Source organism: Drosophila serrata, unplaced genomic scaffold (assembly GCF_035046125.1).
Source record: "Drosophila serrata isolate PLE 108 unplaced genomic scaffold, ASM3504612v1 contig_295, whole genome shotgun sequence".
Classification (NCBI taxonomy): domain Eukaryota; kingdom Metazoa; phylum Arthropoda; class Insecta; order Diptera; family Drosophilidae; genus Drosophila; species Drosophila serrata.
The window spans coordinates 602,872-630,212 of NW_028257193.1; the positions used below are offsets into that span (position 1 = coordinate 602,872).

Below are 27,341 nucleotides of genomic sequence, written 5' to 3' on the forward strand. Positions count from 1 at the left end.
TCACAGTTGTTGGCTGTGCCACAGGCAGAGTGGCTGTTTTGCAGTGGCAGTTCCTGTCGGTGTCATTTTATGCGAAACAATAAATTTCATCTCGGAATTGATGGACTTTTACTGGCTTCGATAGCGCTGATGTCTGAATGGCAAAGCTCCCAGGTGGGTACTTGGAGCTGAGAGCGGGAAGCGGGGAGCTAGGAGCTGGGAGCTGGGAGCTGGGAGCTGGGGAGCTTGGGGCGCTAAAAGCTGGACGGTGGAGCTGAGCTTGAACCAGTTTGGCGGCTCAAAAGCTCGGCGCATGAGGTAAGCGAAGCGATCGCGACTCGGACCGCTCACAGAATTGAGCGTGAAGACTTTGCGAACGGTTGGTAGCGGATCCAGACACTGCGAAAGAGACAGCTAGCGAGCGAGTGAAAGAGAGAGCAACAAGTTTGCCAGTGGAAATTTTAGTAACGAAATGCAGTGAATACCAGTCAAGTGAATGCACAGCAAACGGCAAACAGGCTGAAGAAATATATAGACTCGAAGCAATTTAAAGCTCATTATGAACACAAAGGCAGGGACAGTGAAACAAACGAAAAACACTAAAACCAGCGTCAGCAGTCAAAAGCAACTCTGAGTGAATCTGAAATCTGAATCTAGTTTAACATTTTCAAAAGTCAAAATTAAAACAAAAACAAAACAAGTGAAAGAGCCAGACAAAGACGGCGAGAGCGGGAGGTGTGCAGCGGTCCGCGAGGGAGAACGAGATAGCCAATAGCCGACGGAGACTTTCGCAGTTTCAACGTTGATTTTTTTGCATGCGAACCCCCAAAACCGATCCAGATACAGTACCACCAACTATCCAGGGTATCTAGCTGGGCCTGAGAAGCGAGTATCTGCCGAATACCACACCACTCCACACCATTGTCTTTAATAAGGCTTCGAAATGGAGTATGAGAAAATGCTGTACATGCCCAGTGGCAGTGAGGTAAGTGAAACGTACTTATAGATTCGACGAGATTCGAGCCACTTTATCGGCATCTCCTCTGCAGAGCAAAAAAAAAAAAAAAACAAGGGGCTAGGGGCTGGCTGTGGCGCAACTATATAGCTGATAGAGCCCGATGGCCGATAACCCATCGATGACCCCCCTTCACCGCGGCTGCTTATCAGTCGCAGAATGTATCTGTATCTGTGTATCTGTCGAATGCGAGCATTGTGCGCAGTTCGGCGGCAGAAAGCTGCGGCTCTTAATTAGCAGCGCATCTCGCGTAGGCGGCAGATGTATCTCGCGAATGCGAATGCGACTGCCGCGCAGCGAATGCGTGTCACTGGGTGAGAGCTGGCTACACAGAGCCAAAATGTTACTTCAAATGGTATTAAATTCTTCAAGATAATTTCAAGATTTATTGATGGTGTATTCATTGGGAAAAGAGTTATAATGAGCTCAGAAACTAGGGAAAGGCTATAGGAAATATGTCTAGGCAAAGTTTTATTTAATTGAGAAATACCTAATTTCTGTATGTATTTTGATGATTTTTAATGAGTTTAGGCACAGTTCAGTTTACTAAAAGTATCTAGGATTATCCATTCTTTAAAGTAATTCATTATAATCAATATTCAATCAATATTATCACCACATCAAGGCATGATTATATATATTTTTTCTCTCTGTGCAATTGTCCAGCTAGCAGCAGTAACACTTGCTAGTTACATTTTCGCATTTGTCTTATGGCATTTCGCTTTAATTACAATAACAGCAATAGCAAAGGCAATGGCAGTGGCAGTGGCAGATGCAGTGGTTGTGGCTGTGGCAACCATAGTGGCAGCAACTTTCAAAAGATGCTTTCATTTTGCAAGAAGTGATTCTAAATGATTGTCAACTATGGCATGACAACAAACAGTAGCACAAATACAAACATAGCGTATAGTAAGAGCTGACGGCCATGTCGGCCTGGCATTTCACTCGGAAAGTGCATTCCAATCCAGCAGATACTTTTTTGCTGGACCTACTTAGGCTCCATATGTCTTTGACGTTTTGTGTCGCTGCCAGCAGCATTGCAATAAAAGAAAATACAGAAAATACGGCTAGGAAAAAACTTGTATTTACCATTTTTGATTGATTTGATGGAAATGTGTCTCCGATGCGATTTTGCCAAAGCTAAAGCCGCTTCTGCTTCTCGCGCTTTTCCCAACAAGCAGCTTGCAGCATGCAGCAAATAGCAAATAGCGAAGAGCATTTAGAAATGCACCGCAGCCTCACTCATGTCTCATTATATTTATGGATATAATAAAATAAATACTACTGCCAGCAATTATAAATGCAAGCCGCTTTCGCAGCTCAGCCACGCTAAGCCCGGCGTCGTACTTGCAGTTGAGGAAAACTCGACATGACATAAATACTTCAGCTTGTCAGGTTTTCCTCGGTGCCTCTCGCTTCTGCCTTCCTGCCTCTGTGTATCTTTGTATCTGTCCAGAGTGGCACTCAGCCACAGAGTTGGTTCTGCCAAGGGCTGGTTATCAATCAAACCGATTATACAATAATAATCACCTTTTGGGTGTGGCTCCACCTTCTTCTTGGCGCAAATGTGGTTGCGGCTCCTGTCTTGCGGCTTCAGCATGGAATCTCGCCTGGCTTTTATGCAAATTGAAATGAGTTGGCTTCGCAACGTCTTTTGTTCGGAATAATTGTCAGTGCGTGCAGTGCATAATGAGTGCAAAAGGGATTGGATCGTATTGGATTGGCTAGTATTGGATGGAATTGGGAATGGGAATGGGAATGGATCAGCAGGGTTCGGTGCCTAGACTTAAAGCGCATTCCTGGCCGGCCATTCTTGGACGCTCCTTGAGTTCCCCCCAATCCCAGGTGGGTGTGTGTCTGGCGTGTCCATCAGGCTCTCTAGACAGGTTAATGTGGGATAGAATCTCGGGCTCTTGGACAGGCTAAAGTGCGGGGGAGAATCTTCTTGGGCTCGATTAAGTCTTCACTCAGTTGGTGTGTTAATTAATTTTCCCATGGCTTTCCACGGCAACCACAACTCCATCAATGAGCCGGAACATTGGAACATTCTAGAGCACTTACAGTTGCATTTACCTCAGATATTTTGCATATTAAGCAGACAGGCAAGTAGCCAGCATAATTGAAATGTGGCACCCTTTTAGCCAGCTGAAGAGTCGAGTCAAGTCGAGTGTCGAGACCCCGAGAGCCGAGATATTTATTAACCTTGCTGGCAGCCATTTATCTAGCATGAAATGTCGACAATTAAATGCAATGCAAATAGCTAAGAACGGCAAGAACTACACTCGCACTCGCACTCGCAATTGCACCGTCACGAAGTGGCTGAAACCAACGCCACCAAACTGCAAACCAAGCGCACAGATATCCAGCCATACACAAACAATCCCACCGAGATACAGATACTCAGATACGGAATAATGAGTGAAACAGAAGGCAGAGGCGAGCCATGTAAAAATAAGCAGAAATAAGTCTTGTCTCTTTGACAGCTTAACCCACGCATCCAACCGCCCGTAGATTGTACGTGGATACCGGCGGGGGATTTGGCAGAGTATCTCTATCTTTGTGGCTGTCTGCGACTGTAACTGTACAGGGAGAGAAAAACTTTTAAAGAACAATTTTAGCTTAAAGTATATCTAAATACTGCAACTCTACATGGGCTATTTATACTTATAAGAAAGGTATTAAATCTTATGAATTATCATATACTAATCTTTTTAAATGTTCTGTTATGTATGGCTTTTGCTCAAGTATGTTTTTAAGACTTGGCATACCTTCCTTGTTTCTTGAAGTGTATCTCCTCTGCTGAATATATGCTTTTGCTGTTGACAGCGCACTTCAACATGGCCATAACCCCTTGGTGCCCCCTCAGGCACCAAACCCATTTGTAGTATCCAATCCCTAAGCCCGCGAATCAAGCGAATATTCATTAAACAAACAATTTGCGCTTGCGCATCGGCCAGAAGCGGGGCTCAATGAGTGGAGGGGTTAAGACCAGTCGAGGAGGGGAAACTTCGGTCTCTGGTCTCTCCACGCTCAACGTGGCTTTAACCAGCGCCATTGCCATAATGCGATTAGAACAGATTACCTGACAATTGTCGCAGCCAGCTGAACGAACACCTGAGGTTAGGAGCGAGCACACGGCATTAGCATAGTTTGTTTATTTAGTTCAAAGATACATATAAATTAATTTAAATATCACCTGGCCATAACTCAACATCATGTCATGCGCTCAAGGCCTTCAAGGCTGCAATTGCAACTGTAAGCGAAATACCCTTCACTCCAACCTTTTGTCCGACTCTGATTCTGATTCTGATTCTGATTCCGAACCAGAGTTCAGATACCCAACTTCGATTCTGTACCAAGGTTTCCTTTGTCTATGGGCCTGGGCGCGCCCCTGTAAGATCTTGTTAAGTGTATCTATATAGATCGGTCGTGAGCGCGGGCCTAAGGCGTTGGCCATTTCATTCGTTCCATTTTTTATCTGCGGTACGAGACAATGAGCTGAGTGCTATCTGATCGCAGCTTTTAATAATGCTTTTTGTCGTTCTTAAAACGTAAACTTGATTTTATTATTAGGCGAAGCCATAAGCACAGGCAAACCGAGAAACAGATACACAGGCGACAGCGTTGTGTGTTTGTAAATAAATATGCCACATTCTTGACAGTGGCTTCGACTTGTTCTAATGAATTTTGTTTGAGTTGGCCAGCCACAAAAATCATAAAACTTGTTTTTCACTTCAGCTTTTTGTGGCCTCGACCAAAGCCAGATATTTTCAATTTATTACTTTGTGCCTGAGAGGCTCTATCTCCTCCGCTGCCCTCTTGGATGTCAGCCTGGCACATTGCTCAAATATTATTGTTGCTAATTTGGATAAGGGTTTTTCAATTTTGCTGGCGCAAAAGGGAAATCAAGTCTGCCACTGATTTTGACAGTCCAGCAAAATGTATTTGCCTTTACTTCGTCTCCATCTCCGTCTGCGATTTTCAAATCCAAATCCATCGCTGCTCTGATTTTATTTTGTTTTGTCTTTTGTTTGAATTTGGATAAACGTCTTTGTCCTTTGTTATTTGCTGGAAAATGGATTTTTATCGGCCTGCTGCTGGAATTTTAATAAATTCGGCATATTCGATTTATTTGCTCCTCGTCGTCGTCTATCCGTCCATGAGTCAGCTTTGAAGTTTATGGCATTTTAGCAGCATCGATATGCTATAATTTAATTGGAATTCAATTCAATATTTTTTCTGTGCCAGTGCGTGTCAGTCTAAATGTGGCTAACATATGAAAGCCGTTCCATCTAACCGATGTGAATGAATATGATTATTGGTTAGTCAGCAGCTATGGCTATATGGCCAGTGATCGTTTTCCGCGATAAGAGCTTCAATCGAATCGAGTGAGTGTTGAGTACTCTTGGTCAATGTATCCTGTTAGCAGGCAGGTGGAAAGCCCGAAACACAAACACACACAACACACACTGTATTTCCCTTTCAGCCATCCAATCACAAACATGGTCACACCCACACTCCCAACCGTATCAGTTTTGTGCCTTTTGTAAATTACTTTAAAAATAGAACCGGCGGCTATTATGGCCCTGCGGTTTTTCTAAAAATATCAGCAACACCTGACAGCCACTTGGCCGGAGAGAGAGAGCCATGCCAAATCCTAATTGCTGCCGGGCTCATTGTTTCACTGACACCAAGCGTTTGGTGATCGATAACGAAAACACACAAAACAAGCAATTTGTGACGTGAATTGGGTGGGTGGGTGCTAGTGGCACACACATGTCGACATATCAGTATAAGCTATATATATCTATATATATATGTATATAGGTACTGTGGCGTTATTCGATTCGATTCTGGGGACCAGTAACGATCCCGAAACAAAAGCGTTTATTGACAGCCGCCCGATGTCGGCCATGCCAATGAAATATTACTCGCCAAAAGCGTTTGGCTTTAAGCGCCGCAAACAAACAAATACAAAAAAAAAATAGAAAGAGTGCCTTTTGTCTGCATCTCTCCCTCCACGGTGCTGGAAACTCCGATTCTGTCAGAATTGCGGGTCTCTCGCTTTTTTGTAGAACGAGATTTAATTAAAATTTACGAGTACACCACATGATTCAGATCTTTGTTCGTCCGTCCGTCTGGGAACAGCAGGAAATCCATAGAATGGAATAACCCGAGTGATCTAATTCGCACAGCTGCGAGGATGTGGGCCCGGCATTATTGTCTGCTTCAAGAATAAATCAAAGTTTCCGTAAAAAATGCAAATTTTTCTTAGCATTTATTGCCCCAAGATGGGAATATATATTGGCATTATATTGAACTACCTATTTAGGAGAGCTTTTACCCTCGGCAGAGGCCTTTTTGTGGAAAAATTATGGAGGCAGACTTGAGTGAGGGTCGGTTAATGGCCATAAACTGTGATATGAAAATAGTTTAAACATTTTTAAGAATATTTGGGTGTAATAAGTAGTAGAGATCTTTGCGGCAAGGGGACCCTCCCTTAATGGTCCATAAATGGCCTCTAGTCGGTCGATTTATTATGCATTTTTTGTCCAGCAATCACATTTTTTTATGGCTAGTCTGACTGAGTCATTGGCTGCAGCTGCTGAATCATCCTCGTCCTCGGTTTTCCTTGGTATCTCCAACAGATTTCGACTCCCATTTTGAGCTTTGCTTTGGGTGAAGTACACGGCAATGTATGAGGCTTAGATATCGCTCTAATAATATGCATATTACGCAAGGTAATCACCGAGTACAGCGAAATCTGAAATGTTTGCGCTTGCAATTAGCGGGCAGGCGAGAAAAGCGAACTGAAATCACTCATACGCCCCGTTGTCGAACAATTAAAACACAGAAATTGTAATAACATCGTGACTAGTTAGAATTATGGCGTCGTCGCCTAGACAATAATAACACCCCCCACTCCCCCTTTGGTTGTCACTGAGTGTGCTTGTCGGAAAATCCAGTATGAGCTGTTTTATTAATAATAAGCGCACAGCGCATAGCCATATGCAATATATATATATTCAGGAGCTCCTCCTCCGCCCCCTTCGAGTCCCAGGTGACACAGGTAGCTCCCTGAGAGCCAACTGCTGCACTGAGCTTGGCTTAATGAAAAACCAGTTTCTCATAGGTACAAATTGGTAGCGCATTCGGGCCGTAGATTAGCATTGCCTCCTTTTATGACGCTGTGCAAATAAGTAAGAAAATGAGAATGGAAACTAACTTCGGGAAGCCCCAATTTATATACCCTAGAAGTTTGCTAGGGAATTATAGGATTGCTTTGGAAATTGATTATAACTTAGCTTATTTATTTATTTTTTTTTGTACACTGTATACTTAATTACAAATTAAGCAACAGGATGAGTGTCAGCTTTAAAATATTCGTATTCTTTGAATCGATATTTATTGATATTTTATAAGACAATTTTTTTTGATAAATCAAAGTTTGAAAATCTTACAACTATGCCAAAAATGCATTAATTTTAATTCGGATAGGTTTCATGTGTTATTTTTTTTGGGGGGTTTAAAAATTAATTAATTAAAAATTTTAAAAATTTGATATTTATATCAGATTTTGAAAATTTTAACGATGTAACCCCTTAAAAAATTTTCAAAATTTTGTAAAAAATTAATTTTTTGCCGGAAATAGCTGGATTGATTCGACTGTTGACGCTGATCATGATTATATATGATTTATAGGGTCGGAAATGAGTACTTCAATGCCTTTAAGACTTCTGACTGAAACTATAATACCCTGCAAGTTTTTCAAAAGTAAAAAATAAAACAAAGTTACTTGTTCTATAAAGAAGTTCGATGTTAATTTATCGTTGTATAAGTAATTTTAAAAATAAGCTTGGCTTGACTTTCGTATATTATCATACTTTAATTTAATATATAAAGTACTATAAGCTTATTAACAAATCTATAATGGCCCTTCTCAGGGTATAAACCGTATAAAATCCAACAGATAGTGACGGCAAAGAGAGTGGGAGGCTGGTGAAGTACAGAAATGTATGTGAGAGCGATGGAGAACGCTTTGATTTCGATCTAGTCATTGTTTGGCTGCCCGTAAAAAGCACACCCCCCGATGGTCTACGGGTTCTGGGTTTTTTTTTTCGCTCAGTTTGCAGGCACAGAAGGTGTTCTGTGGCGTCACAGCCCCAACTCGCAGCTTGATAAATGAGAAAATCAATGCCACTTGGAGCTTAGTACGCCTCTTGCTCTTGTCTCGTCGGCTTCGAATCCCGCCAGCCGCCAGTGGGACCACCGCCTTGGAAATCTAAGGTTAGGAACCCTGTCAGAACCGAATCAGAATCAGATCAAGCTTCCGAAACCGAACCGAGTCCGCCAAAAATTTCCATACCTTTGCTGGCCAGGTAGGTGCTGCGAGTACGAATTAGAAAGGCGGCCACACATGCGCAAATTCCAAACTGAAAGCCAAAACTGGAGAAATAAAACTAATTAACTTTCATGGGCGTGATAATTAAGACAGGTGGCCGCGATTTGGCATCTAAGATCTCGTCTGATAATTAGTGTTGGCTCCGTCAAGATGGCGCCTCCCGTGTTTAGATTTTCAATTAGCAACTTAGCTACTGGCCAGTCCCTCTTTTCTTGGACAAAATAACTTTAGTTCTTGTAGATGCACAGAGAGAAATTTAGTCATGTATAATAGGAACAAGTTGGTAAGGTTTCAAAAAGCAAAGTTTTAATTAGTTGTCAAAAAGAAATGATTAAAAAGCTTGGTAAAATAATAATTTATCATTGAAATGCATATACTTAAAAGTGCACAATGGTCTTCAGCAAACCCTTTTTGGTTGAATAAAACCGAAATTTTCCCCAGTGTACTGATCTTGGCTACCACTTTCTTTCTTTCTGTTTAGATGCCGCACAGTCCGCAACTGAAGCCACACCAGTTCCAGGCCCAGACTCCGCCGGATCAGTACTCAGCCTATGCGGATAACTTTGACCTGTCGCTGCTGCCGCAGGAATCCACACCCGCCCCCATTCCCACCACTGTTTTCCAGTACAACGCCCCCCAGATCAAGGTCGAGTGCGCCTGGGAGAGCCAGACGCACCCGCAGCAGCTGCACCAGCAGCAACAGTCTTATCCCAGATCCACCCACCAGTTAATCCCACCGCCCGCCTATCCGCACAGCGCTTATCCCTCACCACAGTCCAGTCCGCTGCAGTCAGAGTTCGCCGCCTACGGATTTGGAAGATTAGGCGGGAGCTACGATAGCCTGAGCAGCCCCTCACCCTCGCTGGAGGCGGCCAGCATTAAGCAGGAGCTACACATTTTGCCACCATCGCCGCCGGAGTCCAATTGCGAGACTCCCTCGCCGCGTTCCGCCTGCGGGGAGAGCATCAAGGCCGAGCCCTTTGACGCGGACATCGAGAGCCTGATCGATTTGAACACGCTGCTGCAGCAGCAGAGCCTCCAGAGCGGCCAGCCGAGTCTCCAGGATACCAAGCCCGACCATCAGCTGTTGCGCGAGTGCCTGGAGGACACCAGCTTCCAGAAGCGTCACAATCTGAAGCCGCTGGCTCTGGAATCTTTCATTGGCGGCTTGGCCGAGGTGCGTGGGGACTTTGAGCCAGTCATATCGCTGGCACTGGAGCATGCCAAGCGGGAGGCGGACGCCATCTGTGCGGAGCTGCAGATATCGCAGGGTGAGTTAGGGGTTAAAGGGTTAAATTATATGGAGTTTAACCCAGTGTTGCTTCTGTGTAGATCCAAATGGCTGGTCGCCCGCCCAAGTACACGCATGGCTTCGATCCACCTTGGCCCAGTTCCGACTGCCGCCGGTGGCCGACTTGGAGCTGCAGTTCTGCGAAGATGGCGCAGCATTGACATTACTCAGCGAGGAGGAATTCGTGCGCCGATTGCCCGAGGTGAGTCCCAGAGTCAGTCCAGTCACACTTGCCACTAGCCGAAAGGTGTCATAGAAATCTCTAGAGAGACTGCCATGTATAGTTGGCTTGCAGAAGTCTTTGAAATTCCATTGGTTGATATTTTATTGCTTGGGTTTTACGTACAGTTTAGCTGTGATTTCTATGCAGGTTAATATATATAAATTTAATCTCACAATTCATTAAAGAAGTAAGAAATGATATAAATAGCTACAGGAAATAGTATGGTTTTTACCAAAATTCTGACTCATTCGTTAAAGTTACCAAAAACAAGAAATCCAGAAATTCAATGACACCTAGATCTCATTTAGCGTAAAGCTATGACTAAGTCTTTTACATTTTCTTCAAGAAAACCAAATAAATAAGATTTCTTAGGAATGAGGTTGATTTTGAGGTGGTACTTATAATTAATTACATTATGTGCGTATGACTTAACTGGGCGAGTGCCAAAATAGTTGGTCATATTACAAAATCCATCAGATCACAAGGCAGCAGCGGGCCAATAGCCAATGGGGACCATGGAGCATATAAAACAATAACACAATGCAAATGGTCAAAGCATTCCATATTGAGAGTTCCATTGAATTGAATTTCGCGTACGGGGGGGCAAAATGGAATGGAAATGGAGGCACAAGAAAAAGAAACAGAAATAAAAGCCAACAAAGAGCAAAACAAAACGAATCAAAACGAATCGATATGAAACGAAAACTAAAACGAAACAAGTTTCGTAACTGGCGTTGACGTCATGGCAGCGGAGCTTACAAGCCCATTCGGTATCGAAAAAAATCAGAAAGCAAAACGCAAAAAGCAAAACTTGAGACTCAAAATCACTACCAAACCCCCCACCAAAAAACCTGTTGCCCAGCAATTAGGCAAAGAGCTGGCGGCATCTAAAACTACTCCACAATCCCGCCGAGCATGTGCTCTCCCATTTGCCAAAAATATATCAATGATTACATTCGCTTAGGCTCGTTAGGTTTTGCTGCCCGCAGAGAGTGCAGCGAAAAGACGAATGGAAAACAAAAGACTTAGGCAACGAACGTGAGCGAGGGAGCGCGAATGGCTCTGGCGAATGACAAAAGCCAACGCCGAAATCGGAGATCGGAGATCGGTCGAAAAAGAAACAAAAATTAGTAACCGTGGTCATGGCTGTAAAGGTGAAAGAATGTGTGAAGGTTGTTTGGTGAAACTGCAGCACTTGGATGGATGATTACGAGCCAGCTCAGATGACTGCCAGGGGCGGGGGGTCCCCCCACTGGCAGCACTCGAACTGAGCCAACGACCAGCAACGACATTGCAAGGTGAAAGTAAGTCGTCGTCGTCGTCGTCTACTTCGTTGCCTCTTGTGTCTTGCCTCTTGTTGTTGTGATGCAGCATGAAGACTGGCTATAATTTATGCACTTGGATAGCCAAAGAATTTTCAATTGATATGCACCGTCTAGATTGAGATCTGGCCAGGATTAAGGCTCTGTGCCCATTCGCAATGTCTCACTTTCGCCCCCTCTAAGTTTATTTATTTTTTCTTTCTTTTTTATAGAGCGGCAGCACACTGCACGCCCAGCTGGAGATATGGAAGATGGCCTATGCCGATCAGCCTGGACACCAGCAGCAGTCCGATCTCTGGCCAGCCAGCTATGCGATGCCCAATTTGGATCTGGACTACAACGAGGATAGCGAAGGTGAGTCTTTGAAGAGCGAAAAGCTGATTTGCATAACCAAAATAAACAAGAACTCATTCCAATTGATTTTGAGAGGTTTTCAAATGGTCAAAGCTTGCATTTTTTAAAAGATTTACTTTTACAACATTTTAAAAGTAATAAAATATAAGAGTTATGTTAATCTCATGAAACTGTTAGAATTACAATGAGTTAATATTTCCCTTTCCCTCACCAGATGATGAGGACATGGATGCGGAGGCGGTAGTGACACCTCTGACCAGCAGCTCCACCTCTACACCCACAACCACGCCCACTTCTGGAGCTGCACCGACGGCAAAGCGTTCAAATGGCGGACGTACCGGTGGAGGTGGTGGATCCCATATCCACCTTTGGCAGTTCCTTAAGGAATTGCTAGCCTCACCACAAGTCAATGGCACGGCCATAAGGTGGATTGATCGCAGCAAGGGCATCTTCAAGATCGAGGATTCGGTGAGGGTGGCCAAGTTGTGGGGCAGGCGTAAGAATCGTCCAGCGATGAACTACGACAAGTTGTCCCGCTCCATAAGGCAGTACTACAAGAAGGGCATCATGAAGAAGACGGAGAGGTCGCAGCGTCTGGTGTACCAGTTCTGTCACCCCTACAGCCAGTAGGTGTCGCCAAGACTCCTTAATTAATACTAGTTGTAAGTGGAGAACCCAGCACCTGTCACCTGACACCTGACACCTGACCCACCTGACCCACCTGACCCCTTTTCCGCTGACTATGCCCGGCTAGCCTTGTGGGCCTAGCGGGTTCTAGTCGCCGCTCCTCTTGTACATATTCCCCGACTCCCACACGCAATCTTGTTAGGCACGAAGGTAAGTTCGTGCAGCGATTAAGTTTGGCTCTAGTGTAAGGCTCAAACCCGCGCCCGCTGGCGAAGGTAAGTTCGCCGGGGCAGGGTTTTAAGTGACCCCCCGATTTCACCGCGACCGATCGTAGATCCGACCCTGATCCCGCCCTGCAGCTGGTCAAGCGGCTGCAAAGCGCATGTTTTGACTTACCGGCGACATCTTTATTCAACTGCTGCCTGTCCGTGCGCAGGATGACTCTCCGGGATGACCGTATCCTGGCTGGAGCGGAGGAGCTTGCTCTGGTGCTTGGTGCCTGCCATTAGTAGTCCGAGGCGAAATTGGCATTGAAAGGGCGCAGCATCCAGAGAACTCCGTCGCCCTGGGGAGGATCCTGTGCTGGCAGCATGAAGGTGTCGAGGTAATTTTAGGAACCATATATCTATGATATATCAAAAGTAAGTTCTATGAACAACTTAATAAGCGAACAATTGTTAATAGTAGTGTTAAGGACCCTCGATTAGCCCTAGGTTTCCTTGAAAGTTTTTTCTCTTCCGCAAACAAGTTAAAAATCTTTCGACCTCGTACGATTTGCATTATGTCAATCGATGTCAATTATTTATTCTCTACCAGGTGGTGGTTTGACTTAGAAATAGTTTGTTTGTCTTTGTTTTATCATTCGATTATTCGCAATTAGCATAATGTTTTTCTCTCTCTAGTTTCAAGTATATGACGGGTAGGGAGTTTAAGTTAATTTTAATATTTATTCCGGGCCAGCAAAGTTGACCGAGCGCTAATATTATGAAAAGTCAATTATTGTGCTTCTATTTGCATTAACTAATTGAATTATGCAACAGCCAATTGGCTACTTGGCTTATTTGTTAACCAAATAGAAATGTTACCGCTTACGAAAATATTTATACGCATATTCCCAACACATATAATTAGGACATAGCCTGCCTGGCAGCTAGATTTATGCACTTTACACTTTTTACGATACACCAATTATTTATTTATTTATTCAACTAACATATTGTCATGCTACACTATCAGATAATAATAAAAATCACAGCAAAAAAAAGCCCAGGCAATTACGGAAATATTTACTTTAAAATCTGGTTAATCTGACTATCTGTGTGTGGTTTTCCAGAGCTGAAGCTGAAACTGAAACCGAATCTGAAACCGAAACCAACTGAAATTTTGCAGTAAGCGAAGGAGCTGCTCTTGTGCAGCGAGCAAAACATTTTAGATTGCCCTGTCAGTCATGGTTTTGGGGGGGGGGGTTTACCAATTGCAATACCTCTGATATGGGATTGAGGGTTTCAGGGGGCTAAAACTGCACTCGTGTGTGACCGTTGCGATTTTCAATCAGCGAAAACTATTCCGGCCGTGCAGCAATTTTAGAGAGTCCGTCCTAAAAAAAGAGACATGGAATCATTGGAGCCGGATTATCGGGGGCTGTATAATAAGTCAAGTCCTTCCTGCCTTGGCCGAGATTAATTTAATGCGCCCGAATGAGTTTATCGTCTTTGTTGTCCCCATTGCCATCATGGACCAACTCCTGCTGCTCTGGCGCTGCTTCATTTAAATACTAAATCGCATTAAATGCCATCAAGTGGAAAATTCCCAAAAGCAATAAATTCATTCCTTCCAGCCGCCGGCAGGCTGCTCTCGCTTGTTGAGTGAAAGCTCCGCGCTCCCGACAATATTTGCATTATCCCGGCGAGACGAGCTGGGACGAGCTGGGACGGGTGACGGGAGATGGAGACCCACTACGGTGAGCTGTTTATCCCCAGCCAGCAGCCTTGGCTTTCTCTTTGTCTTCTTGGGCCTGGAGCTGGCTGGGATGCCCTCGTCATATTTCCTGGCCCTACTCGCCTTTGTTCTATTCCTTGGCTGCGACACAAACTACAAAGACAAATATTTAATTGAATTAGTGCAGCAAGCGTTAAGCAGACGCAGACGTTGTGCAAGGACACGCCCACTCCAGGCCGGAATTTGAAATTCGTGTTTGATTCATCAACAGGTTCGTTACCGCTCGGAGGCTTAAGATATGCGCCAATTGGATCCGAATCCTTCCGCAAGCGTTATCCTTTCTTCCTCCTGCTGCTGCTCATTTGGCTAACCATTCTTATGTTAATTTGTCAATTCCAGAAGGTAGCTCGCCACCAGGCACATATTTTGATAATTACGACCCGGCAGTCGCCCAGCTAGTTAGCCCTTTTTTTAAGCCCCGTCAATTTGGCCGTTTAAAAATAGAAACACCCTTTAACCCCTGGCTGGCCGATAAACGGAGACATTTTGCGCGCATTGTTGAGCCCAAGCTCACGGCACCTTTAATTAGCATAATTGGTGACATTGAGGCGGGACGAGGAGCAGGACGATGAAGGTCCTTTGGCACGACCTGGGGAGTCATCAAAGCATGATGAATGTGCTCAAAAATATTCGCTGCTAATTAAATGTCAGGCCTAATCAATTAAGAACTTAACCCCGTTCACTGGCCAGGAGCAGGAAAATAAAATAAAATAAATACAAAAAATAAAAGCAACCAAAACCGAAAAGGAAATGCCAAAGTTAAGGTTTAAATTTTACATTAGACTAATTCAGGACGTAAATTGTCGGGTGTCTGTGCTGCATACCAAAGGATGCCCAGTTCCAGGACCAAGAGCCTCTCCTTGGGTAAGTGAAAATTCAATTTAAATTGATGTCGACTGGCCGGGCCAAGTGAAGGAGTGTATATGCCATTTAAGTTAAGTACCTTGGCCACACACACAGGCACACACAGAGATACACACCGGAAGAGCTCCGGGAACACACTCACTCACACACAGGTGTTTGTGGGAACGTAAAATAGCAAACAAGTGGCCGGGCATTTGGGTCCTGTGGCCACACGGCTGCCCATGACTGCGAAATCAGCGCCGGCCGCCGCCAAAACAGCAACATTTTTAAAAATTCATAAAAAGGCCAGCAGCAGGAGCAGCAGGATCCGCAGGAGTGACCAACAGACACAAGTGAGAGTTGTGGTTGTTTTGCCGGGCACCTTCATTTTTCAAGTGTGTTTCAATTTTGCACTTGCTACTTGGGAGCCACCTTCGGCGTAACCGCCTGTCGGTGGTAATGAAATTACAATTTTTATAGGCCAGGCCATGAAAAATAAATGAGACTTAAGCACATTGCACGGTCCCGGGACCGGGCACTGACTAAACTGTTTGCTCGAGGAGCAAGATATACCCCCCGAAACCTGGCGGCAACATATTCGTGGGCCATTCAACAAGTCCATCCGCCTTTCGAGGCCTACGCACACCCATAAATATACCAGGGAATGGTGGCGGACTGGCAATCCCAGTTCTGATCAAAAGAAAACACGAGTTCAAACCTTTTGCCGGTAGTATCTGAGAGGGTTCTGCAGTGTGAGTGTGCATCCCTTAATATCCTTTGGGCATCCTGGCCGAATTTCAATTAACTTAAAAAACTTTTCACCAGTCAGAGAAGGAGGAGGAGAATGAGAATCGTTTCGTTTTGGCCTGTCCTTTATTTTTTTTTTTAAACAATTTTCCTCTTTTCCACTCAAGTGAAATTTATGCGGCAAGCAAATCGTTGCCTACTTTTTGAGGCGGCAGAGCCAAGGGAGTAGGAGAACCGACTGCGGCCACATTTAGTTTAGTTAAGTGCATTTGATTTGGCATCCTGAGAATGCCCCCGGGGGAGGCGAGTTAACAGCATGGCATTGCAATTTATTGAATTATCCGGGCCCACAGCCCAGATATGTATGCCAGGGACAATAATCGCATTATGCGGCCGCCTGTCCTGGCCTGGCCTGGTCAGTTCATTACGCACACAGCAGCACCTCATTTGCGAGAAGAGAAGGGCACACATATTTGGGCATTGGTCAAATGGTCGGTGACCCCGCATCCCAATTCCAATCGCAATCGCAATCGAATTTCGGTCACAACAAATTCCTTTCACGGCCCCGGTCACGTCGCATTGTTGGGCGTTTTTAATTAGTTGTGTCGCCAGCTTCCCTGAATCGAACTGGGCCTTTAATTTAATCACGCACTGTATGCGTCAAATATTTGAGCAGCCAAGGCATTGGAAATTGCGTATGCGCCATGTGGTCCCCATTCCCCGAGACTCGTTGCTCTGTCTGACGACGACCTCTGGTCCATAGGGAGCGGTGCCATTGCCGTCGGCTGGCAAATGTGTTGACGCATTTTACAATACACCATGGGACCAACATGGCGGGTGTGCGGCAATGCGAGTGTGTGTGTGTGTGTGTGCGTAATTATGAATTCCATAATCATTTCGTTAATATGCGCAGCACGCGGCTTTGGCGTCCCCCGTTCAGGATAAATTGCAGCTGTAGCTGTAGCTGAAGCTGAAGTCGAGGCCTCGAAGGAGTCCTGCCTGACTGCTCATTTCGTGTGTGTGCTTATCCTGCGGGGAATTAAAAATAATTTGGGTCGTTTTGGTGTTATGTTCCATTCCATTCCCTGGTCCCCAGCCCGCTCTTTACACCCCTTTTGCGTCCTACGAGTCCTTGTTGTTTGCCATTTGCCGTTAGCTGGCAGGTGTTTACTTGGGCCAACTGTGTGTGTGTTGATTATGGCTTAATTTTTAGTAATTATATTAACATGATTAAATTTGTTTTGATTTGGCAGCCCAAAAAATATGGGAGGGGGAAAGAGAGAGCTCTTCGATATTTCCCAATTAGCCGCAGTAATTCAATAGTTAATATGAACAACGCGTTCGGATTTAGCTAAGCGGAGCATTTGGCTTTGGGGAACAATGCAATTGCATCCGGTGGGGGAAATCCCCGGGAAATTATTTTAATAAACCAGCGCCTGTTCCTGTATGTAGATCTCATTATGTATCTGTGTGAGCTCGTGCGCTTTGTTATTAATTAAAAACGCACATGTGGTACTCATTAAATGCGCACAATTTGCAAATTCATTTTTATTGACTCGCCCGTAACCCGTTATTATGGCAAGTAGCTAACGGTTTGTTCTCGCCCATTAAGGAACACCCAGCGGCACAAATGGCGATGACAGGGGCGGCGTGTCGGGGGGGGGGAGCAGTTTTTCAGTTGAATAAAAAATAAATCTGAAATTATGCAATTAAATTCGCACGTTCCAAAGCCAAATCGTTGAGCACAAACGCAACACGAACGGCAGAGGAAAATACTTAATACATGGAAAGAAAACTAAGATTAAATTTTTATACTACAATATATAAGTTATAATATATAATTTATTTGTTACCAAGATGTAAAAACTTATCTAAGCAAGTTTCTAATACAACTGCAATAACAATAAAAGGCAAGAACTAGTTCTTGATGGCTAGAAAGCAATTAAATTATCATGTTTCCAAAAGGTAATGAATAAATTTACATTTTATTAAGGTCCATATAAGCCAAATTGCTTGACTATAAATTAAATTCATGACTTTGTTTAAACATTTTGAATGTTTCTATAAAATTCTCTTTAAATTAGACTTATGTGCGATATAATTGATATATATTTTACCATTTTTACAATCCTTTAAAAAAAAAACTGATTGGTTATAAGTCTTTTCCAAATATTATATTTTGATCACAACTAAGCTTCAAATATTCGCATTATTTAAAGCCATACTTATCGATATTTTTATATGCTAATTTTTTTTGGTAAACACAGTTTTTCAAATATCATAACATAGCCAAAAATGTATTAATTTTAATTCGAAAAGCTTTTCTATGCTAGTTTTTGTAAGGTTAACAAATCTGCATACTAAGTTTATAAATTTAAAAAGTTAAATTTTTTGATCAAATTTTGACAATTTTAACGGTGTAAACCCTTATAAAAATTTCAAAATTTTGAAAAAATTTAATTTGTGCCGAAGAAAGCCAGATCAATTCTGCTGTTCATGCTGATTAAGTATATATATGATTTATAGGGTCGGAAATGACTCCTTCAATGCGTTTAACCCTTCTGACTGAAACTATAGCTCGTGGGATAGGACATACAAAGTACATGGATATATTAAATTTATTGATATATTTCCCACATTTTGCCTCAGTGCACATGTATGCCAAATGCTAAGTGCAATGGAGAGGGAGGGAACGGACTTAACAAAGGCTAACGACGCGGGCAATAAGGTAAAAGCGCTGGGCGGGCATATGCCTGAAAGTGTATTAATTTCTTTAAAAACGCAAGCTAGCGTGTCAAAGGACGGGCGTGGGTGGGTGTTGGACGGGTGGGACAGGTGGGACAGGTGGGGGTGGCATTCGGTGACTGCTAAGTGGGTGCCAATGCAAAGGCAACTTCATCGCCGCGTCCAACTGCGAGTGCGAGTGTTGGTGGTGGTGCCATGGGTGGCCCCGTTGCCGTGACAACTACCAGCAACTCGCGAGAGTTAAATGCAGCTGGGAGGAAATTCGCAATATTTTCGAATTACCGGGAAAAGTATGCAAAGAACACACAAATAGAAAAGAGGAAAATATATATGTATATGTATGTATAGTATAAAAGGAAAAAGGTACTGAGCAGAGAATCGCTGTCGAGTATCATAAGTTGGCTGAACTTTGGCCAAGTCGATGACTTGTGCTCTGTAATTGCGTGGAGCGGTCGCTCCTTGCAGGACCTCCTCCTCAGCGAGCAGCTTCTTGCATAGTTGTCGTTGTCATATTGGCTCATTGCTTTGTGCTGCTGCGCTTTTGTGCTGCAACTGCAGCTGCAACTGCAACAGCACTGCGCTTTGCTGCCCCGCTGCAGTTCGGTATGGCATACGCAACTCATAAATAACGCGGGCGTGAAAGGGAACGGCGGGGTGGTGGGTGGTTGGGGGCCTGTGGGGCAAGCCAAGCCACGTACTTGCATTTCTGCCACTTTTCTACTTACTTGCTGTGTGTGTGTGTGTGCTGCGTGTGTGTATATGGCACTTCAACTCTAATATAAAGTTTGCACTCGAAATGTGCTGCCAGCACTTTTTGGTATTACGCAAAGTTTTCGCAACCTCCCGCGGGGTAGCTGCGTGAGAGGTGGCTAGGATACGGGATAGGGATCGGGTAACGGGACACTAGGAAATGCACATAGCAAAAAATAAATCAATTGGTATTTCAATCCTTAAAAGAATTATGTAATCATTTAAACAAATTACTAAAGCAGCTCCCTAACTTCTTTCAATTAATATAAATACTTGTTCAATTCAACCATCTTCTGACTTTATCTTCAACTAAATTCCACTTGTAACCTTTTCTTCCTGTGTAGGGATATCCCTGCTAGCTGATTTTGATGGAGAAAAACGAACGGAGAGTGTAAAAAAATTAAATTGCTCGCAATTTGCACAGTTCAATGCGCTTTAGCTAAGAGAATTCCCGCACAGATTTTCATAACTTAGAGATGTGCAGTCAATGTCTTTGAGCGCTGCAGCAACTCCTTGCAAAGTTGTGGCATGCGACGGCGGTATGTGTGTGTGAGGTGGCAGGTGTAAGGTGTGAGGTGGCAGGTGTGTGTGTAAGGTGTTGCCAAGTACAGGTGTGCAGAGTTGTAAACTAACGCAATGACAAACGCAATCACAATAAGAAATTTCACAGTTAGTTAAGTTTGTCTTGTTGGGGGCTTTTGTTTCGTTTTGCCTCAAAACCTCCCATGTCCCTTGAATCCTGCAAGGAACTCTCTCCTCACCTGGCAATTTATGGTGAAACGTATTTGATGTGTGGGTGTGGGCGTGGTCGTTTTCGCCTTTTGTTCGCCAAAAAAATATGCATAAATAAAGGCCACAATTTCCACGGAGCTCTTCTTTGCAATTACCAAATATTTACACCCATCTTCCCTGAACCACAAAGAAAAAAATATACACTCCTGAAAATTATCATTAAGACAGGACGAAACGAAACGAAATGAAAACTCCTCCTTTTGGCCAAAAGGGCAATAAATTGCGACTGATGGGAAAGTTAATAAAAAAAAGTTCAATAAAATCGAAAAGGGTGCTGATTTCGATGCCATGGGAACTGGGGAATTGGGTGTCTGGATGCCCACGAGAAAGGGATCCAGCCCCGGGACCCTCATCATAGTTCATTAAATGCGTAAAGGAATAAAAAAATTTCCCCAAAATATTCCATAAAATCCTGCCTACCGACCGACCAAGGGGGGAGGAGGCGTTCCGGTGGAAAAGGCAATCGTTTGGGAAACGACGAGACACACGCATAAAGGCATTTATTTAGTCTGCTTTCCGGGGATGTATTGCATTAAAGCAAAAGCAAAAGCAGAAGCGAAAAGCACCCGGCGAGCATAAATAAATTTTGTTTTATGCGTCAATAATGATGAAGTTATTACGACTCTATTAGAAGGCGGCCAAACTTCCAGCTTCCAGTTACCAGGACTCAGCCCTCATCCTTTGCCGTCTCCATAAAATGGCTGCATTAAAAAAGTTTACAAAAAGGAGAGGCGGAGCAAGCACCAATAGGTTTAAGTATAAATATATATATATACATATATGTATATACGCATGCCTGTGTATGTAACCACAACCTCCTGGCCCATCATCCGGATCCACTTAAGCGACGCCGAAACTTTTTTATTAAACCGTGCAGTCCGGCTAATAGATGGGATGTGGACGAGGATGAGGAATGAGGAAGGATGCGGACATGGATACCCGTAAGCAGGGTCAGTCAGTGGCCAAAAATGGCCCCTCGGTTGCGCTTAATAAAATTTATGATTCTGACGCACGGCTTTGACAGTTCAAATTAAAATGGGTGCGGCCCTTGAAAAGTTCCAAATACAAAGTCCCAAGTCCAGGTGGGAGACATTGATCAAGGCACCCGAGTCCGAGGCCGTGGGCTAAAAGTTAAATAAAAAGTTGGGAACACAAATTGATAATGCTGGGCCACTGGACCACCACTCATCTGGCCATCTTTCGACCAGAGTTATAATGCAAAAAGCGACTTGGCAATATGAAAGATTATGGCATGCAGCGCTCCTCAAACAGGGCGGAACGAACCTGGACATGGACTTGGGGATTGGGATTGGAATTGCGCCGAGTGGTGAGCTCACCGGAAACGGCCAAGACGAGGACGACTCGAAGCGGATATGCCGCTGCCATCAAATCATTTTGCAAGCGGAAAATGGCGCTTGACAGCATACTCAAGGCCCCGACGAGTCATTGTTGTTTGCCATTGTGGGATGTCAGCGTTTGCGGCGCTATATAAAAAATGGCAAACATTTCCAGGCAAAGTCAGTAAAAACTAAAGTCAAATAAAGCACTAGCGACTTGGACATGACCTGTAATTTTCAAAAGGATAAGGGATTTCACTCAATACCAGACTTTAAGCACAGCTTACTTATTATAAAAGTATAAAATATTGATCCAGTTCAAGCTTAAGTAAATTCAGTTGAGATTAAAATAGGTATACATTTTAACTATTGTTTAAATGGACTTAAATTGGTAAATATTTACTCATATGAATTTGGTATTGTATAATATGAAGTGTAGACAGGCAGAGTGACAAATAATTTTTAATCCGATTAATGAATAAAATAGTTGCCAGAATTTAAGGAAGCTGTTATTGTTGATGTTGTGTGGTGCTTATTTTGTGCTGCAAACTTGCATTTTTTATAACCTTTTTGGATTTAAAAATGTTATGTTTTTAAATATATATATTTCTCTTTAATAAAGGAAACGGCATACCAGGGATAAATCGGAGCAGTGCTGGAAAAAGCTGAAAAGCAGTTTCCTCGAGTTGCTCGAGGAAGGCACATAATCAGCAGGGACATGGACATCGACATGACGACATGGCCGTCCGGGCGTAACTCTCGCGCTGACCATCGGGCCACGTTTCGTTGCGCTTAGTTATTTTATAAAAATTTCTTCATTTTTGGTCTTCATTCTTTTTAGCTTCTGGTTCGTCTTCGCCAGAGTCCTTGGTCTCCTGGCCCTGGTCTCCTCCTGTTGGCTCTGCCATTCAGCACGTTCCTCTGTTTGACTTTCATAAACTTTTAACGACTTTTGCCTTTGCCGCCACGGCTTACATGTGCCAGCAGCGGAGCGTCGGCGCTGAGAAAAATTTTTGAGAAAACTTTGCACTTATACGTATTTGTTTGTAAGTAATTTTGCCACTGCGCTTCCTCCTTCAGGACATCATCGTTCTGAGCCGGGCACGCTTCATTTCCCGCCTCCCGACGCTCGATTGATCCGCCTGAGACGACTCCGACCAGTGCTAAATGCCAAGCTAATCTCCAGCTGTGGTCTGCCCGAGTGCCAAGTGCAGCTCAAGAATGCCGGAAATTCGAGCAGAATATCCAAATTAAATCCCACACAGACACCACACACCTCGCCTGAATATGGATGCAGAAGGAGGAGGAAAAGCCTCTGCGGTTGCACATACATCATCTATTTATTTGTACAACCCACGCCCATTATTGCAGCCATACCAGCATCCACAAATGGATATATTTCGGCCTTGTGGCGGACTCGTCCTTGGCCATTTACACTAGAGGAAATTTATGGTAGAGTTGTAGAGCTCAAAAGCAACTCTAAATATATATATATTATCAGGGGTCATTTGTTGAAATTTAATTAAAGATACAATTCCATGAAATTAATTAAGTCCTTTTGATTGCATAACTTGCAAGTCTCTTTTCATTAAAGTGCATCCTTGTTTTCGGCATCCTTGTGGCAAAGGATCGATCCACTGGTAACCCAGTAACCCCGATCCGAACAGAGCTACATCCGGGATGTGTGACACCATGGAGCGCTGCCGTGGCCTTTGCAATTAGTCAGAGCCTCTCAACCCCCCATAACCATAACGATATACCATCCCCTTACCCCGAAAACCCATACCCTTTGCTGGCCAGTGGCCACAAATTAAATCATATAAATGCACAATTATTTAATGTCATGGCGGAAGAATCGGGAATGCAACAATAAATTAACATTGTTGTCGGCCGGGCCCGAGTTGCGGCCAAGTAACAGTTTCATTGAAAATACGCGCAAAATAAATGTAAATTAAAATACATAATTTATGTGTTTTTTGCAATTATTTACAAACCGACACATTAAAACGCCAAGAGATAATGGCGAACGGCGGGAGATGGGAGTGTGGCAATGGGAATGGATATGGGAACGGAACCGAGGGGTTGTGCCATTTCGCTGGGGAAGGTCAGGTCAAATGGTGGTGAATGGGAGGGGGGCGATGCCTTCGGGTGGGGTTCTGGGTGCGGCGGCAGCAGTCAATTGCTCATTTGGTTTTGGCAGCACGCAGCTGCTGCCCGCAACAATGAAGTCCCTGTGGACCAATGAATGCGTAATGGCCGCCGGAATACCGGCAGTCCGGGGGTTTCCCCTCGATGGGGTGTGCCAGATACACGCACGTGTGTGCGTTTTGGCCAGTGCTAATTGCACGTCCGCGTCTGCTTCTGTGTGTTTGTGTGAGTGCGTGTGCGTGTGAGCCTTATCGGGAACCGCCCGTGGAGCGAGTGTCAGGTCTCAACTGAAAGTCGCTTATCGGGTGCACAGCTGAACCCTTTGGCGCTTCCAGCGTTGATAATTATATAAATTAAATGGCACCCGACCCGACTGGACTCGACCCTACTCGAATTACATGTGGGCCCAGTGCAGCCCACTTTTGCGGTTTAAGCCTTGGTAACTCAATCGAAATGTCAAAGTCACACGAAACTGCAGAAACGTAAAATTGCATTAATTTACACTTTCTTAAATGGGTTATCACACATGGAGGGACAGCGAAAAAGGGTGTTTGTTGTTAATGTAAATTTAAAAAGGAAAATTTACATTACATTTTGTTGTATATTTTGATACCTTGAACTTTTCTATGATAATATAAATAGCAGAAAGGAAATATACCCTTGCCGGTTGCAATTTAATTATAGAATTGAATCGCAAATCGATCATAACTAAGTTAAAAAAATCAAATTTATTGTATAGATATTTATCGATCATCTTATATGAAATTTTGTTCGAAATATCACAGTTTTAAAAACTCATAAATAAGCCAAAAAATACATTAATTTCAATTTGGAAAGCTTTCCTATGTGAGTTTTAATTATTTTAATTAATCAGCATCCTTAAATTAAGAGTTTAAAAACAAATGAAATTTTTGGTTAATTTTTGACAATTTATAAAATTTTTGAAATTTTGAACAAATTAAATTTTTGCCGGACATAGCTAGATTTGTTCGCCTGTCCATGCTGATTAAGAATATATGTATGTATTTATAGGGTCGGAAATAACTCTTTCACATTCTTACAAGCTTCTGACTAAAATAATATTACCCTGCAAGGGTATAAATTAAATTCATTTCTTGTATAAAATAAATTTAAACTAATTTCCTATTTACTTGTTTTTTTCTTTAATTCCAACTAAATAACTATAAAAAGTTTGTTATATTAAAAACAAACTGTAACGTATTTCTGGCTTTAGGTCATAACTTAAAGCTTCTTGGAAGAGTGGCCAACTCATATTGGCGACATCATCTTCCCATTCCCTCTCTCGCCTACAAGCCAAAGCTTCCATTATCTCTCCCACAACTTCTCCCACTGACCATTGCAAATCACTCCCTTCCACGTCAGCAGCCGAAGATCATTGAATTAAAATGTGAAAAACTTAAGACGCAAAAGCAAAGACAGGTGGCAAAAGTGTAGTGAAATTATTAAAAGTAAAGTGAAAAGTATAAGTATAAGTAAAAGTGCAAGGCCGAGAACGGCCCCTATTGTGTTTGTTGTTTCTGTGCCAAGATCAATGCATTTTCTAGTGTTTTTTTTGTTTTTTTTTGTTTTTTTATATGTGAAAGTGAAAAAAGAAGAAATAAAGTGAAGGTTAAGTGAAGGTTAAGTGAAGGTTAAGTGAAGGTTAAGTGAAGGTTAAGTGAAGGTTAAGTGAAGGTTAAGTGAAGGTGAAAAGTGTAACTAAGTAAGCCAAGATCAGAACTTATTGTTTGACTATTTCATAATGGCAAAGACAATGTGTAAAAGGTGTGCTATACCTGCAATTAAGAAGGCTATATTGTCGATTAATATATCATTGGGATCGATGAAAGAAGAAGAAGAAATGAAGAAACATCTAATGCAAAAGGGTGAGTGAAACAAATCTATTTTTATCTTGCTCTTATCTTTGTCTTTATATGCCCTTTGTAAAGCACATTTTTCCCCCCCTCTCTTGCCCTTGAATATCTGTTTCTTCTTAACCTGTAAAGCGGAATCTAAGCGCTGGGATATGATCCACTCCTGTGGGACCTGTTTTTGACAGTTGGAAAGCTGTAAAGCTACCTTTGTTTACATTTTTATTTTGGGCAATTTGTGGGTAAAAAAAAGCACAGCAAAACTTAATAAATACCGACTTTTATAATTATCAACTATTTAGTATACCCTTGCAGCGTATGAATTTTATATTAATGCAAGGGTATACAAACTTTGGCAAGCCGAAGTTCTCATCTTTTCTTGTTTTTTTTTTTTTTGTTTTTATTCTTGAAATTCTTTCCTTTTAAAAATCAACTTGGATATCATATATTTTTTTTTTTTTTTGGTTCTCATTTTAGTTAATGTATAAAAAAAACCAAAAACTTTTTGAATACTGATTTATATATTTATTTACTATATATTATACCCTTGCAGGGCGTGATTTTTATATTTATGATCGATTCCCAATTCGATTACAAACTGCAAGGGAATACAAACTTTCGCAAGCCGAAGTTCTGATCTTCTCTTGTTTATTTTTATTTTATTTTTTCTTGAAATCCGTTCCCTTTAAAAATCATCTGGGATATCATATTTATTTTTTTTGGTTCTCATTTTAGTTAATATATAAATAAAAGCAAAAACTTTATGAATACTGATTTATATATTTATTTACTATTTATTATGCCCTTGCAGGCATTGATTTTTATATTAATGATCGATTTATGATTCGATTACAAACTGCAAGGGTATACAAACTTTTGCAGGGCGAAGTTTTCATCTTTTCTTGTTTATTTATTTTTTTTGCTTGAAATCCGTTCCTTTTAAAAATCATCTGGGATATCATATTTATTTTTTTTTTGGTTCTCATATTAGTAAATATATAAATAAATATATTCGCAAAGGGAGTGTTAAGACCCAGCGTCAGGTGAATGGCAATCTGTGACAAATACTCGCGGCGGTGCCGTTGGCCCGGCGATTGAGCGATTTGGTGGTGCGCTGGCCAAGTAACTGTAACTCGAGCTTAGCAGCTCATGAATATCGTGCTCATGCAAACGGGTAACGAGCTGTCAGAGATTAAGTTGCAAGCGTTATTTTTTATTATATTTAGCGAGGGCAACAGCTCGAGCTTCAGCGCAAACTGGGCGCAGATAAGGGGCAAAAAACAACCAAGGCAACAGGAAAGCAAGAAAAAGTACATTTTGCATATGGTTAAGGCAGAGGGGTTGGAGCAGGAACAGGGACAGGAGCAGGAGCTGGGGCAGGGGCCTGCTGCCAACGAGCCAAGGCAAAAATCGTTTTGACCAGCTCACTGGCAAACAAACAAACCAGAGAGCGCGCACAAAAAAAGGACCCTCTGTGAACAGGGGAAGGGAAGGGTAGATGAGAAAGCGCAGCAAGCCGAAACGAACACTTTTGCGGGGCCGATCAGCGGGAGAGCGGGCGCTTGTCCAACCCCATGGACACCACCACCCCTGAACACCCCTGAATACCCCTGACCAATCCGCCAACCCTGAGGACACAGTTGCAAGCGAATTTATGCGCTTTGTTAAACAGCAACAGCAGCAGAGGCGATGGCGATGGCAATGGCGGCGGCAAAAGAAAAAATATGGCAAAACGAGAAACAAGCAATCCGCGCTGCCTTCGATGGCAAAGGGGCGTGGCAAGGGAGATAGAGAGGTATAGGGCCTGCATAAATAACACAGGAGCCACCCCACGATCCGGGTCCTCCTGCTCCTGCTTCTCGTCCTGCTCCTCCCGGTGTGTACTATACAAATGAAA

The 27,341-nt window shown here is 43.0% G+C and overlaps 1 protein-coding gene across 3 annotated transcripts; it reads left to right on the forward strand.

Annotated features, from left to right (window-relative positions):
* Positions 1 to 266: 266 nt before the first annotated feature.
* Ets98B (DNA-binding protein Ets98B) lies at positions 267 to 13,331 on the forward strand. Of its 3 annotated transcripts, none has more exons than XM_020943969.2 (5): positions 267 to 964; positions 8,878 to 9,667; positions 9,729 to 9,889; positions 11,445 to 11,586; positions 11,801 to 13,331. In XM_020943969.2, exons 1-5 carry the CDS (start codon positions 923 to 925, stop codon positions 12,214 to 12,216), a joined length of 1,551 nt encoding a protein of 516 aa, XP_020799628.2. In that variant the 5' UTR covers positions 267 to 922; the 3' UTR covers positions 12,217 to 13,331. The 3 variants fall into 3 exon arrangements, with proteins under 3 accessions (XP_020799628.2, XP_020799629.2, XP_086693104.1); XM_020943970.2 differs by lacking the exon at positions 267 to 964 and adding an exon at positions 7,368 to 8,281; XM_086836978.1 differs by lacking the exon at positions 267 to 964 and adding an exon at positions 8,105 to 8,373.
* Positions 13,332 to 27,341: the final 14,010 nt, after the last annotated feature.